Source organism: Mesoplodon mirus (assembly GCF_964341445.2).
Source record: "Mesoplodon mirus genome assembly, chromosome: 4".
NCBI classification, from domain to species: domain Eukaryota; kingdom Metazoa; phylum Chordata; class Mammalia; order Artiodactyla; family Ziphiidae; genus Mesoplodon; species Mesoplodon mirus.
In genome coordinates, this window is record NC_138979.1 from 52,440,877 (window position 1) to 52,458,026 (window position 17,150).

Genomic DNA, 17,150 nt, shown 5'->3' on the forward strand with positions numbered 1-17,150 from the left:
ATATATATATATATATATATATATATATATATATATACATACATACATATATATGTATAACAGAGTCACTTTGATGTACAGCAGAAATTAACACAACATTGTAAATCAACTATACTTCAATAAAAATTTTTTTAAAAAACTATCCGTAACTATTAATCCAAGTTCTCACAAAAAGTAAAAGCAAATATTATTGAGTATGTAACATAAACCCACAGTTTTCACACCTGTAAACAGTGCACCATGTTTTATTTCTCTCATATGCAAGCAGTTGACTCTCAAAGCATTTAAAAAAACACAATAGACATTATTACACTTTACTAATGAATTACTTCTATCCCAGGGGATTAAATCAAATGAAAATGGTACAAATATTTGGAAGTTTATTTCTGAGCCAACTGAGATGATGAATTTATGGGTTTCTATAAATTAATTTTTCTTAGTTCAATGTTTTGTACATGCCATCAGTACAATTTAATTACTTAAATATTTAGGATATTGTCAATAGCTGTGATTCATATGAAAAATATAATCAGATACCTCAAATTCCTGATTCAGTTTTAAAAGACACAAAATATTAGTACGCTTGAATAAAGTGCAATTAACAGAAATTCTGCTTAAAGCTAGAAGTTTTGAATATAATACTTTCCTTGACAGAAAAAAAAAGTGATGTTGAAAAGGCAAAGACCACCATAACGTATCAAATATTTAGGGCATTCATTATTATACCCTTTACTTTGGAGTCTACAGTAAATTTCTAATGAGGAAAATTTTTTAAAGTTGTAAGGCCAGTCTTAAAAAACATGAATAAGGATAGCAGAAACAGTACCACACATATCAACAAAAACAGAGCAAACCAAGTTTGTGTACAACTTCATTTCATCATTAATTCAGTGATTTGGAGTAAATGCCATGTTAAAAACCATGAGCAAATTTAAAGATTCATCCAAGGAAATTAAGTACTTTTGAGCATTTTTTTAAAAGCTTTAATAGGCAGTGCATCTCTGACCAGCACAAATGAGATGCAGAAAGAACAAAAATGAGAGTGTATGGAGCTGATTCTTACAGGCCTGCTTGCTCAAAGTATACTACCAATGATTTTCCTCAGTGTTGTTAGATGCCTTACTTTATTTATATATAAAGCAGCTAGAGCTCTTTCATTATTCCTACTAAGTATTTAAAATACATTTCTACGTATGCATTAACATTAAGTGTTAATTATGATGCCCTTTAAAATCTTTCAACTTATAAAATACAAGTTCTAAAAATATAAAAATATTCATTTTTTTCATGTTTCTGACTCTTGAAAAACTTAAAGTGCAGTATTTTCATGCATCAGCACATTGATCATGCCATATAAGTTCATCTCGAAAGAGCATGTAAATAATTTCCAAAACTTCTAGAGAACAGAGTATAGATATTTTAAGGTTTGATTTTCCATTTGTCTTTATATTACAGTGCAAGGAGGAAAAATAAGCGCCAAATCAAAACATGTTTTCATTAGGAGAAAATAATGCTTTCATGAAAAGAAAATAGGAAACATGTCATGTTTCCCTTTAGTGCTTTTTCTTAAGGCAATCACCTGGTTTACCAAAAATGTTGTATCAGTTCAATTATTGAACAAAATATACAACATTTGTTCAAAGATTTGTCCAAAAAAGCTCTCACAGAACACTAGTCATTCTAAGCTCCTTTCTTATTTTTCAGTAAGGACTTTAATTAAAAACAAGCTTATTACCCTTTGTTTCACAATTTTAATGGAAATTTCACTCTGAGTTTAAAGTGGTATTTCTTTAAGGGTCTGACCCATCCAGGTGGCAGTGTACAAGTGGACTGCTATCATACACACAGCTACAAAATTAGAGCCAAAACTAAGGGGGGAAAATGGAAAATCCAAAGCTAACTACTCTAGAAAAAAATTCCAAAACTAAAGGCTTCCTTGAAGAAGAGTGGTTTACAGACAAGACTGTGATTGGTTTTTCTCCCAGCAGCAGCCCCCTGGGATCTGTGATTAAGATGGTATTTGGGGCCTGAGAAGTTTCAGTGATGATTGCTTCATCAATTTTTGCTGGTGTCTCATTGACCGTGCATCCTCAATAGCACGACATGCTCTCTGGAAAACAAAATATTTACCATGAATGGTAAAGACAAGTACAGGCTCACGTGGTGGAGGAGAAAGGTACAAAACCAAGAGTATGAGCTCTCCACACAAGTCCAAAGACAAGAATACACGGTTAACACACATCATGCTAAGACCCTTCTGCCCTGTTAAGCCCACAACATATTATTTTAAGCATATATATCCACCCAAAGCTATAACTAGTAGATCTTCGGGGAAAAGTAATAAGTATTGTTAATTATAACATTTTTATTTCAACTTGCAGTGAAAACACTGAGAGGGCATTCTTTAAAATAAATCGTTTACCTCTGCTGTGGTGATATCCTGCAGGTAAATTTTCTGAACACAGCCTTGATTGGCACTGTCTCTTTTTTGGAACAGACCTTGTTTCTGTTTCAAAACAAACAATGACAGAAAAGAAATTATTATGGGGAAGAAAAAAAATCATAACCTTTAATTGAGTGCTTAAATGTCAACTCTATTTTATAATCACTAGACTAACCAAATACACATATTCAGTATGATAAGAAATAAATCATTTTGGTACAAGGATAGTGGTTCCACATGTGAGTTGTTAAAATTTATGAAATTGGATGAGTACATATCTATCTGCATAAAATGATGGCTTTCTGCAGGCAATGATAAATAGCCTACAGAAATACCACTTGATAACTCATCACATCTGACAAATCAAAAAACCCTTCCTTCATTTCCTTAGCCGATAGATAAAATTCTTATATAATGTAAAATACACTGAGTCAATTCTCACCACTGATGTGAAAAAAAAGTGATAACTGAGGAAACTGTAATATACATGCATAGTGACACAATCTTTCCTAGTCTAAAAACTATGTTTCATATACCAAGGCATTTAAATTTTGAAACTCTACAATGAGGTAAGGCTGAAATACAAAATGGAATGGTTTCATGGTAGTTTCTTTTACTTGTAAACTTCTATGAAAAGAAAGTAAATGTAAATTAAAGGATAATGGTACTTACATCTCTAACTACTGAATTTTATGATAAATATTTTTCAGATAGTTTCAGGAATAGAGATAACAATTATTGTTTAGGAAAAAATATAGAAATTACCATCTTTGGAATAGTAATTTCTAGTTTTTTTTGAAAGGGGTGAAAATAAATTTATATCATATATAAAAATTATACATTTTAAAGTAAAGTGAGTCTACGAACTAAGCAAAAGATGGGGTATCATTTTTGCTAATTACTTGCTATGTAATTAAAAAGTTTTTCCATAGAAAATGTAAAGGAAAGACATGAAAGCATTATTACATACTTAAAATGCATTAGCCTTCTATACATGTCAAATATTATTAAATGTGAGTGTTTTAGACACAATATTTGTAATAATCTCCTAAAAGCCTAAAATGGGGAATCTTTCCAGAAGTATCTAAGATTATAGCAAAATAATATCCATGTGAAGTTAAAAAAAAAACCTTCTACTCAATAATGCTTTATTCTACCAAAAAGAAACCTAATTCTTTCAGTGAACAAATTTAATATTTCACTCAATGCAATCAAGGACTGTCAGAAACTAAAGTACAGAACACAAATAGATTACATCTTTCCTTACTTTTCAGCATATAATAATAATAATACTTCAAACATTTTATTCAGTTAACTACAAAACAGAGTCAGAAAGCACTGGTTTCCATTCATTTAACAAACTCCTGGTTCTAAAGGTGTGATTCATGTTTTCTCACCTCAACTGAAATTTTGAGCAGATTTCCATCAACAATAGGAGACTGTACAAAATCTTCAAATGGATATTGCCAGTCTACGGACACATGGCCTAGGATTTCAACTTCCTTTATACACAACACTCGTCTATTTTGCAAAAGGAAACAAAAACATACAGGTAGTGATAAAGACAGTTAATTACTCTAATATTTCACTCTGCTGGATGGTATTACTCGCTCAGTATAACCTGGCACACTAAAAAATGTATGCTTCACATTAAAAAAAAAAAGGTAACTGTCAAATAAAGAGCAAACATGGCACAAGTAACAAAGCAGACCTTCAAAAATTCCCCTTCTGCCAATCTTGCAAAATTCAGAAAAATGTCTTTTTTTTTTAACTGACCAGAAAACTGAAATCATTCTCTTTAAAACATGTAAGGAACAGGCTATACTCTCATCTGGGAAGCAATAAAGGCAGAAGCCCCTGAAAATGTTTTACTTGGAAAATTATTAATTGCTTTTTACTGTCAATCACATATGCCTTCTAATCAAGAAAGAAATGTCACAAACCTCAAATGTCAGCAAAGATTCACGTTAGGCCTACTAATAAATATCAGATTTGAACACTTTAATACTGATGTACTATATCACAGAGTATCCCATTTTACTCAACAGCAATTAAAAAAAATTCACAGAATCCTTAAAGGGCATCTACATTGATTTCCCAGTGTGTGATTCAGATTTGTTACTGATATAACTATACTTGATTCTAAAGTTTCTATTACAGAAAGCAAAACTAGGAAAGTAGAACTGTTCATTCTACAAATGTGTATGGTGCTGGAGAAACAAAGAAGACAAGGTTTCTGCTTGAGAGGTACCCATAGGCTATAAGGAGAAATAAACCTGCAAATAAATGCTACAGTCCAGTTAGATAAGAACAATAGCAGAGTGTGTAGAATATTCTTTCGGCACACGGGAGAGAGGGACTGACCGTGGTGATAAAGTAGGTAGCGTTAAGAGCTGATTCTTGAAAGGAATAAGTGCTCTAGGTAGGAAAGGGAAATTATACTCTAGACAAGGAAACAGTGCATTAACATATATAGGAGTACAAAACAGGGAAGACTTCCTTGGGACTTCCTTGGTGGCACAGTGGCTAAGAATCCACCTGCCAATGCAGGGGACATGGGTTTGAGCCCTGGTCTGGGAAGATCCCACATGCTGTGGAGCAACTAAGCCCGTGCGCCACAACTACTGAGTCTGCGCTCCAGAGCGCGCGAGCCACAACTACTGAACTCGCGTGCGTAGAGTCCACGCTCCGCAACAAGAGAAGCCACCGCAATGAGAAGCCCACGCATTGCAATGAAAAGTAGCCCCTGCTCGCCACAAGTAGAGAAAGCCTGCGTGCAGCAACAAAGACCCAATGCAGCCAAAAATAAATAAATAAAATAAATTAATTAATTTAAAAAATGTTTAAAATATATTTCTAAAAAAAAAGGGAAGAGTTATCTGAGGAATGTGGAGGTCTGTAACTGGACTACTGGATATATACAGAGGTGAGAAAATTAGCTTAGAGCCAGATCTTGAAGGATTTTTGTTTTTTGGGTTTTTTTGCAGGGGTCAGGGGTAGGGGAGGCTTTCAAGAAATTTTGACTTTGGCTGTGAGAAGAGCTAGATTCTAGATGTTTATAAGGTAGAGTTAAATGAACTTGGTGACCAATGGGGTAAGGACTGATACAGACCCCTGGCACTGTATTTTTCGGCATAGGTGCTACTGAACTTGCGGGACTGTGTTGTGCACTGTAGGAAGTACAGCATCCCTGGCCCCAGGCTACTAAGCGCCTCAGGGCCTCTAATTATTGCGACAACTTCCAACACCCCTACACATTCCAAACAGTCTCTAGGAAGTGGACTCCAACCCCTACCTCCTGCCTAGTAGAGAATCAGATGATAGAGCTAAGAGTTAAAGATAGCTATTACAAATCACTGCATCAAACGCAATTCACCATTCTGATTGTCTTAAAACTCTACGCTTGACCATCGTACTCTTGAACAATATTACTGTTCTCCTGCCACCTTCAATCTCCTTCACTTTCTTCCTCCTGCACCATGTTTGCCAGAGTGCAAATCTTGGTCTTCTTCTGTTTAACATATTCTCTCAGGATGGTTTCTTAGATCTCAACTCCAGATCTTTACCCAAACTACAATTACCTACGCTTATACCTGTATCTGTATGTCTCCCTGACTACTGAGGCACCTCTACTTTGATATCTCAAAGCTGTGTCAAACTCATCAAGCTCAAAACAGAAACAAAATCATCATCGTTTCCCTCAAATTACTGTAAACGGTACTCAAGCCAAAAACCAGCAAAGTCATCTTGTATTCCCTTCTCTTCCATATTCAGTCACCCAACCCTGGTCTCTTAAGGCTACTCACTCATATCTAAGAGAGACTGTCATTGCACTGGTCAGGAATATTATTTTTCTAATTGCCTCCTGAAAAGCTCTATAAGGGATTAGATTTCAAATTACTATGATTTTTCAATTTATTTGAAGAAAAACAGATGTATAATGTACACATTAATATTCCTACCAAATGCCTAAATCAAACAAGTACTAAAGTATTACATATTACAAAAACAAAAAAAACCCCACTGATTTTCACTGCTTAGTGCTGAATTACATAAAAAGCATAAAAACTACTTTTTAGATTGTTTTGTGAATATTTTACTTCTTAATTAATAGGCAAATCAGAAGACTAGTTAACTCTCTCTTAGAAACAGCTTGTAGGTTTAAGCCTGAATCCTAATGCTTTCCTTTCTCTCCTTGCCACCTAAATATATTTAAATGCAATAGTAAGGAATCTAATGCAGATGTTACCTACTGTAAGTGCTTTGCCTTAGTCCTACAAAATACATAACTTAGAATGTTTTGAAAATTATTAATCTATAATTAGAATAAGTGATGTAAGGTAAATCTCAGGAAAATAAAACTTAGTAGTTTAGTCCAAGTTCTTTTATTGGGAAAAATTATCTACCACTCCCAAAATACTCAGAAAAAACTGGAACACAAAGAAATAATACCATCCTTTTAAAAGGTATGCTAATCATCCAAAATAAAACCTAGTGAGAAAAACTGATTCATGAATTCACCCTCCATAACTGGATTTATAATTCACATATAAAGGTATCACTGCTGCACTTATAAAGTCTATTCTAGACTCCGTCTCTCAGAAGTTGTGTAACTTGGTTAAGCCCTTAAACCATGCTAAGTCTCAGTTTCAGCATCTCCAAAATGAGAGGGTCAGAATAGATGATCTTGAAGGACCTATCCAGATCTGTATTTCTGTGATTCTATGACAATGAACATTTTGCAGTTGAAGCATAGTTATCTAAATCCTCTGCCATTTTAATCTCCAAAATTCTTATAATCTATATAGTCAGCATTTTAAAAAACGTCACTTGAAGTCAATACCTATTTGTAACCATAAGGCTTGCCTTCTTCCTTCCCAGAATAACACAGTGGTATCGGTAAGTCTCTCCTTCTAACTTTTTGATATGATTCTGAAAAGAAAAGAAGACTCAAGATTTGGGTTGTACATGCATCCAAATAGTATTTCCAACACTCTATATTAGCTAATCATAATAACAGTGCCAGTTAGGAAAAAATTATTAAAACCAAAAGCACAATTCTATAGATTGGCACGTGAAGCTAGAAAAATATTCATAGTATAAATTAACTTTCACTGTGCCTTAAAAGACAAATAAGTATTAAACACTAAGTGATCTTCTAATAAAATACATCTTGTTGCATAACTCAGAAGCTTTTAAATATTTACCAGAAATAATCAGACATTTTCATTAATATGAACCTATACTAAAACTGGACATTAACTTTACAGGGGTCTTTACCCTGGGGTCCACGGAAGGACTTTGGGAGGTCTATGAACTACCATAAAAGAATATAAAATTTTGAAAATGCATTTCTGAACTTTTTTCAAAGGACAGTTCATACTTTTCATCAGATTTTTAAAAGGGGTCTGTGATCCTTCTCAAAGGTTAAGAACCACTGATTTACAGAGAGGTAGATATACACATAATAAAATTCCAAGATAACTGATATTTAATATTTTTGAATATTTGGTCTTATACATTAAACATGCATGAGAAGTACAAGCGTGTATTGAATTATATTCCTGGTAGAAAAGAAAATTTAATGACAATCTTAATACAAACATGAAGAATTTCTAAGATTTCAAATAGCCGGCACAATTTATTACTAAAGACAATTACAAGCATAAAATAATTCAAGTATAAATAGTAGCGCATTAAAATACATTTATTTTTTAACCATCTCAAAACTATTGTGACTTTAGTCAACACACATTAAAATTAATAAAGTTATTTTTATAATTAATGCTAATGAAATATTATTGACATTATATATAATAATTAAAAATCAGATGAGATAATATATATGAAAATATAAAACATAAACATACCTATAAGATATTAACATTTTATAACCAAGAATACAATATCAATATTATCAAAAGGAGAATATAATCAATAATAATCACAAGCAGAGAAAGCACACTTGTTATTATTTCAAATACATATTTTTTTAAATATCCTTGGTTCCCAGTCATTCCTTGACAATTACAAAAAGCCATGAACAAGGAAGATGAATCCCCAGAGAATGGGGTCTCAACCTCGGAATGAGTCTCAGAGAGAAGTGGAGTTTAATAGTCACTTGTTTCACATCTTCCCTGTGTGAATTAGCTAAAATCTTTTAACATTTATACCTTAATTCCTTTAAAGAGAATATGGGAAATGAATATAACAATTTAGTGCTTTTACTTTCAGCTTTGAAATTTAAATGTTAAAATATTTAGATTTGAGATGAAATGTACAAGAAATACTACCCACTTTCCATCTTGTATGCATTTTCATTAGTTATCAGGCTTTGTACTTTAAAAAAACTGAAGCTTTTAAAGTATATTTATCACCATAATACATTATAGAAACCTGGTTTCCAGTACTTCTAAAACCCACTACACTCTGAGATTCAGTCTTTGTGGCAGATTAGTTTATAAAATATTTACTCTCCCTTCCCAAAATGCAACTTGAAGAATTCACAATATTTAGCAAAACCATTCAATTTTTTCAAGTAAATTCTAAGGAAATAATATAAGATATGAAAAAACATTATGTTTAATGATGTTTATCACAGCATTCTTACTGTTAGTAAAATAACAGAAACAATTTTAATGTCAAGAACTGGGAATGGTCAAATATACGAGGTAAATTTATCTCAACAGACAGTAATGCAAGAATGAAGCATGTCTAAGAACATGGAAAAATATAATTAAAACAAAAAAGCAAGGAACACCATTTAAAATATGATATAATCATAACTATGTGAATCAAGATGAATATTAAATAAAAACTGGCTATATATAAATATATATGTCTGTGTGTACATATATATGTGTGTGTGTCATGATAATTATCCTAGAAAAACAGAGGATAAGTAAGAGTATATCCTATGAAAACATAGTATATAATTCAGTAACTTTCAAAGCTCAGTATTAAATTAAAGAATACAGAGCAATACTCAGGAGAAAAAGAAAATGGGGTAAATCAAAAGATTCCCAAATAAATTATTTAGAATGTACCCACATTACACTAAACACTAGGAGGACATAATTTTACCCTCAAGTGCTCTTTAATATTTACACATTTTGTTATACTAGGTCCCTTAAGGACAGAAGTCTCCTTTCTTCTGTATATCAAACACAGTCTAGATTATCAAATACTTTGTACCCAACTAACTGATTACAGCAAAGTGGGCAAGGGATGAAACAGCCTAAATTTCTTAATTATCCATGCCTACCCTTGCTACCCATGGAAGAAAACTACCAAGTCCTGTTCTTAATGTACAATCATTCTATTTCTTCCAGTTCTCATATCTTAACAAAAACTACTAAATCGGATGACTATTATTTAGCTAAAATAATAAAGTTTCTTGAAGTTTTGTGCTTACCGACATGCAGTTGTAAAAAGGGAAATCATGAGGAAAAGAATAACATACAGGGCTAAACAATCAAGAAGTAAACAATCAAGAAAAAAATTTTAACAAGTCATAAGATTTTCCAGAAGTCTCATTAAAATTGTAATATATCCAGGAAAATTAAAAATCATTACTTTTACCTAAGAAGGAAGAATAATTATTAGTGATGATTTAAGACAGAATATTGAATTAGTTACTGTGCTTGATTCTCACAGAAACTGTACATGAGGCAACATTTTTGCCAACCCTCAATTATTCAGGCACAAGAAAAGTCTGTCAGCTATAGTTTTAGGCTAGTCTTTGAAGGTCATTCTTTCTTCTTTAAAGAGTCCTTGTTTTAAATATGAAGGATTCAATTTATTCTTTTGATAACTATAGTTTAAAAAATGTATAATCCAACTGAACAGTTGTGCGTTAACAGCTTCATTCTCTTTAAATGTTACAACACGTTAAATCTAAGTTTATACTTTGGTTTCACTTTTGGGAGGAAGCATGAAAGTTGCTAGATAAGACACTGCTAAATCAAGCATTTCTATCATTTATAAAAAAGAAAAATCAAAATATAACTTATATTGAAATTAACTATGGGGCCACTAATTTCAAAATGATAGTTTATAATTTTTTTTGTTCTCATTAGGATAATGAATCCTCTCGCAGGATTTAAAAGCAAACGTGGTTGGTTTTTAAGACTAAAGACATCTATAAATCCAAAAGCCACATAAGTAATCTGCTTAATTACTTGTTCAACTTCTATTTACATTAATTAAAACTAATAATTGTGAAATAAGCATAACCAATAAGGAGACTTAATTTTTAAAAGGTATAAATACTAAAGGCTAGGAATATATATAACATAATGAGAAAATGATTGCCACTTATCTAGCAAGAGTACCAAGGAGTTAAAAAAAGAAAAAGAGATTAAGGAAACATATTCTCAAAATTCATGTGCCAACTCTTATTTGAGGTCTAAGGACAGACCCAGAGCAACTGATACTTCACTTCTTAAAATATATGCCCCAGTCAATAGTTCTGTAACTTGAGTAAATTTAGGTGATTTGTGAAACATATAATAGTTATGTAACTCTTATCAGCAGGACTCACATACATAAAGAACACATAATAGACTGAACATAAGAATTGTTTTTTTCCCCAACTTTACCAGAAATGCACATGAATACCGTAAGAAAAGATGAAATTCTCAAAATGATAGTAAAAGTATCCACTTGTGAGTTCAATAAAGTGTTCCTCCAACTAAATGTAAAAGTGAGTTGATCTCCTATATCCTTTCATCTTTCATATTGACCTCTTATTCCTGTACAGTATTACCAGGAATATCATAATTTTTATCTGTAGTCAAGCCACTACAATAAAAAGTTCAGATAGAGGTGAGAAATGTAAAGGAAACTTCATTTTAATGGACTCTCACTCTAAATAAGTCAGGACAGTCAATTAATACCACAGTTTGTTTTGATTTTTAAGGATGAAATCAAGTAGTAGTATAGAAAACATTTACTCCTGTATTTCCAGTTCTTGCTGTGTAGGCAGAAAAAGAAAGAAAATAAAGTTAGAAGCATGCAGAAAGATAAAATATAATCACATACTATAAAAATCAAAGTCTAAGAAAAATGAAGAGTCATTTTATTTTAAAGTCAAAGTTGGAAAATATTACTAATTTTATTTTGGAGGAAAGCTAGTCATGGGAGAACAGCAATTTACATATGTGTGTATTATTTAAATACAGTAAAATTAAACTAAAATAAAAGCCAAAAAAATCCTTTAAAAAGTTTTTAAGGTTTAAAAAGATTAAATTGTACATAATCTTTTTTTCTCTCCTCCAGCTTCTGTTTACCTAAATAAATCTAGATTTACAATATAGTCCAAATAAATTAATTTGGTTGGGAGAAAAGGAAGCAGTGAAATTCCAATAATTAGCTACAAAGTAGGAGACCAAAGTTAACAATGCAAACTAAAGGAGCTAACATACAAATAGTAATAAAGCCTATGACTTCTTTTAAGATTATCCTTTCTGCACTAAAAAGCTTTGATCCTGTGCAGAAAAAAAAATGATGAGTTACTCCCATTTAATACATTATGCTAATATAATAAACAAATAAATAATCAAATTCTACCCTACCATCGTTCCCTGTGTCACCTTTAAAGAAGTTCATGAATCACGAACTTTAGGAACCACCCATGAAATCCTGATCCTAGAAATCTTTAAAATTAAATTTCACTCGTGACCATGAAGAATAGAATTTATACCTCAAATAAATCATAGCCCTCAGATTCCTGTCTGTCATAAGGGCGAATGATGCCATCTTCATGGATCAGGCGAGGGGAACGGAGCCTGGTCACTTCCTCAGTTGATTCTGCCACCCTGTGTAAGGCAGCAGAGTAAGTACATATAAGAAAACATGTGAGAAACTTTCAAAATAATACAAATATATATGTGTTGATTAAACACTGTACTACGTAACACAGTATATCAATATTTGATAAACAGAGTAATTTTAAATAACTTGCCCAAAATAATGTGAAAAGTATTAAAACCAAGTAGGTTTAGGGCTTCCCTGGTGGCGCAGTGGTTGAGAATCTGCCTGCCAGTGCAGGGGACACAGGTTCGAGCCCTGGTCTGGGAAGATCCCACATGCCGCGGAGCACCTAGGCCCATTAGCCACAACTACTGAGCCTGCACGTCTGGAGCTTGTGCTCCGCAACAAGAGAGGCCATGATAGTGAGAGGCCCGCGCACCGTGATGAAGAGTGGCCCCCGCTTGCCGCAACTAGAGAAAGCCCTCGCACAGAAATGAAGACCCAACACAGCCAAAAATAAATAAATACATTAATTAATTAAAAAAAAACAAAAAACAAAAAACCAAGTAGGTTTGACTCCAAGTTCCCCACCTTTTCTGAAAGAAAAGAAAATGTCAAAATAATAAAGGCAGGGAGTAGGCCATCCACTCTTTGTATCTGTGGTGTCTAGCACACTGCCTGGCATATAGTAGGGACCAATAAACACTTGTTGAATAAAAGAGAAACTGGCTATAAAAAAACATCTCTTCTTACTCCTTTCTGGGGGCACTCTACCTTGTGAACCTGTCAGAGCTTTCAATTAGACTTTAAGGTTCTCATGCACAGGCAGAGTATTTAACCTACTTATGTATTCCTGGCAACAATTAGCACACAGACACATTGCTTGCACACAGTGTGCACTTAGTTACCTCTGGATTCCTTGGAAGGTGCTACTGGCCATATCTATTATTCCACCAGTTGGACGAGCCACCGCACCCACAAGCCCTTTTCCAATTCCTTTAAAGAATCCAGCAGCTCCTTCCTTTTTGGCACCTTCATAAAACCAAAGACAATGAAAGAATAGAGATTTTAAAATAAGTAACTTTGAACTCAACAAGAGCCTAAGTCAAATACTGAACTGTTTTACCCAGGAAGTTCCTAGAATTTGACTATCTAAAGAAGTTGAATTTAATCCTAACATGTGATACAACAGCAGTTTTCAAGGTGTGTTAAAATGCAAATTATTAGCCCCCATTCCCAGCCAGTAATCTGTGTTTTAACAAGCCCCCAAGGTAACCCCAAGGCACACTAAAATTTTACAACTACTGATCCAGGAGTCTAGTCAGTACCTATGGCTGGAAGATCTAAGAACTGACCAGAAAATATTGTGGGATTTTTTTTTTTTTTTTTTTTGCCAACAATCAGGAGATTTTTCAAGCAGTGCACTTTTAAAAAAATATAAGAACTTTATTAAAATATAATTCAAATACTATATAATTCACCCATTAAAGTATACAAGTTAAATGTTTTTTATAGTATATTCAGAGTTGTGCAACTATCACCATAATCAATTTTAGAAAATCTGTTATTATCTCAAAAAGAAAGCCCATGCCTATTAGCAATCATTCCCCATCATTTCCCCCTAAACCCTCTTCTCAATCCTATGCAATTTACCTCCTTCCTCCCCACCCTGTAGACCTAGGCAACCACTAACCTACTTTCTATCTGTATGGATTGGCCTATTCTGGTCATTTCCTACAAATGGAATCATACAATATGTGGTCTTTTGTGACTGGCTTTTTTCACTTAGAATCATGCTTTCAAGGTTCATCCATCTTGTACTTATATCAATACTTGATTTCTTTTTATAGCTGCATAATAACTTATCTGTAAGGATATACCACATTTTGTTTATCCATGCATTAGATGACGAACATTTGGGTTGCTATTACATTCTGGCTATTATGAATAATGCTTCTATGAACATTTATGTACAAGTTTTTAAAGCAAATATAGCTTTTTAATTCCCTTGGGTATATACCTAAGAGTGGGATTGCTGGGTCACATATATAAACTCTATGTTTATATTCAGTTGTCCCAGCACCATTTGTTGAAAAGGCTATTTTTCTCTATGGAATTATCTTAGCACCCCTGTCAAAAATCAATCTACCATAAAAGTAAGGATGTATTTCTGGAATATGAATTCTATTCCATTGATCTATATGTGTACCTGTATGCCAGCACCACCTGTCTTAGCTACTTTAACTTTATAGTAAGTTTTAAAATTGGACAGTGTAAGTCCCCCAACTTCCTTTTCTTCCAGATTGTTTTGGCTATTCGGGGTTCCCCTGAATTCCTATATAAATTTTAGAATCAGCTTGTCAATTTCTGCAAAAAACCTAACTGCGATTTTGATAGGGACTGTACTGAATAAAGTAATGTGCTTTTTTTTTTAATAGGATAAAAAAAAAAGAGTCAATTGCTATTGATGGCCCAAGGGACTCTAGTCTAACTATGGCCCTGTTAAAAATAGCATCCAAAGTCTGAGACACAGTCTACTACTTAACCTCTTCACATCCTGAGGAAAGTTATGCTCATTAAACAACAATTTACCATGTATCAACTCCTCAGACTCTGTACAGGAAGGAAACATTCTCAACCTACCTTCCACTGGCTTTGTTATTATTCCAGTCACTCCACCAACGACTCCCTGAGAGAGAAACCAATCAAGTCAAGCCCGAAAGGAAGGTGCTTAATTTTAAACCAACCACTAGAGGTCTCTACAGACATACTAGAAATAACTTTTTGTTAATGAGGACTTGACAGAGAACAACATGCACATATAAGTGAGCACTAGGATTTTAAAAATATTACATCATAGCAAATTTTAAACGGAGCACTTTGTAGAGCTTCACAATAGACAAAGGAGTAAACAGGTGAAAATTTTCTACATCTGACTCTGACACCAATTAGCAGTTGATACAACCTCTTTAAGTCTCAGTTTCCATCCATATCAGTATATGAGTAAGCTGAGAAAATTATACATCTAATTATAAGTTCTAATGAGGTTACTCTATAATCTAGTGAAAGTGTGGAAAATTGAAAATGAAGGGACCTCTGAAGGACAGCAAATATCCCAAGTAAAGCACTTTAGAGAATACACAAAACATTACAAATCACTGGCACAAACACAGCAGTTACAGTCTCCTGAATTATTTTCAAAATTTAAAAAATAATATTTGTACATTCTTTAAATAACTGTCAAGTAACGATAGTAACTAAAAATACCTGCATATTAAATAAACACACAGAAAAGGAACTGAAGGATATATACTATATTGAAAAGATTAGATACCTCTCAGAAGAGGTAAGCGGTAATCAAAGAGTACTTTATAGCCTTACCTATGTTTCCATTACTCGTTTAAAAAAAGAACTTATAAGTTCCTATTATTACCTATATAATGAGGACAGTCATATATTACCTGTATAATTAAACAGTATTCGTATATAATTTATAATACCTGTACCTAAAAAGTAGTGAAAGGTAGTTCCTGGTTTATAACCTGTAGCTTGTATGCCTCCCTTCCATAGAAACGGTCGACTGACGATGACCTGAAGAATTCCTCCCCCCTCCAGTTACCTCCACATTCCTCCGCTCTACCTGCCCCCTCGCCACTAATGCTAAGCTGCCATCATTACAGTTTTCACTCCAGCTGAGTGCCAAACTAAGTCCAGGAATTGGGGGGTAGAACTGATGGTGATAAAGGGAAGGAGAACAAAAAAGGAAACAAAGTCCACAATTTATCACTACTGATCCTCTGACAGACCTTTACTCACAAGCAGTATTCCAAGTGCCAAACAACCAGTACATATTCTAAAGTGTATATAAAAGTAAGCATTTCTTGAAGATTCAGCAGGAGACTTACACGCAAGAAGCCCTTTCCCCCTCTGGCCAGGCTGTCACCAAAATCTTTAGGCTGCCGACCCATCTCTTCTCTTCTTTTTTGCTGATATTCTTTGTCCATTGTAATTGCTGCCAAACCTTTTCCAACAGAACCAGTGATTCGAGATACCACTCCTGCTGCACCACCTATCAGAAGGTCAAGAGAAGTAAGTCACACTGTTTCTTTAAAGAGCATTACCACAATATACAGCATGCGGCTGATTTAAACTAACAGGTGCTTAAAATTCTGTCTCATATACAAAAATGCATTTATTTTTTCCATTTCCCACTTAGCAAGTAGAGGAATAAAACTATTTAAAGTACATTGATTCAACACAACAAAGACATATTTAAAAAACTCAGCAGGTCAGTGTTAAATTATTTTCCACTTAAGAACAAGAGAACACATCGTTTAAAAGGATTATTATAAAACGAATCCCTCTTTTATTAAACATAATCATGTTTTTCATAAACAATGCATTTTATAATAACTATAATTAAAAATACGTACACACACACAAATATGTGATACATACCTACTGTGTGTCCAAAGAGACTTCTTACTCCAATTACTAACCCCTCAGCAAATTCTTCAGGGCCTTGAACAGCACCCTGGCCGGAAAATAAAAAGTTTGCTACTTAAAATTTAAATAAGTTTAAGACTTTGAATCTAGTATTTCAGGGTCTCCATGAAAATACAGAATCTGTAAAGATACATAAACATTGTGGTGACAGTTTTCACCTTCTAACCCAAATACTGATGGAATACCTATTGTGTTTGAAGATACTTTCAACCCACATGATCTCAGCAAGCCCTTTAAGATGACAAAAATTGGAGAGGAGTAAATCACTGGCTTCAGTCACAATCTGAAGTTGGCCTCCCAGGACCAAGTGCCATCTGACTGCTAAAGCAAGACACAATGACAACAAGACTAAGAGCCCACAGTTTCGGCTCTCTTGTTCTCCCTATTTATTCTCTTTGCTTTGTCCTTCTAAAACCCTCACCACACTAGGCTCCTGGATCCTTTAAAT

The 17,150-nt window shown here is 33.5% G+C and overlaps 1 protein-coding gene across 2 annotated transcripts in view; it reads right to left on the reverse strand.

Annotated features, from left to right (window-relative positions):
* Positions 1–229: 229 nt before the first annotated feature.
* Positions 230–17,150, reverse strand: part of VPS13C (vacuolar protein sorting 13 homolog C) — a 177,828-nt gene continuing 160,907 nt past the window's right edge. For both annotated transcript variants that reach the window (XM_082618382.1, XM_082618381.1), the window contains exons 75-83: positions 16,655–16,730; positions 16,102–16,265; positions 14,840–14,885; positions 13,105–13,228; positions 12,147–12,261; positions 7,287–7,375; positions 3,841–3,964; positions 2,423–2,506; positions 230–2,110 (exon numbers count right to left, since the gene is read on the reverse strand). In XM_082618382.1, coding sequence (XP_082474508.1) covers positions 2,009–2,110; positions 2,423–2,506; positions 3,841–3,964; positions 7,287–7,375; positions 12,147–12,261; positions 13,105–13,228; positions 14,840–14,885; positions 16,102–16,265; positions 16,655–16,730 — 924 coding nt within the window. In that variant the 3' untranslated portion in view covers positions 230–2,008. The remainder of the gene's footprint in view (positions 2,111–2,422; positions 2,507–3,840; positions 3,965–7,286; positions 7,376–12,146; positions 12,262–13,104; positions 13,229–14,839; positions 14,886–16,101; positions 16,266–16,654; positions 16,731–17,150) is intronic.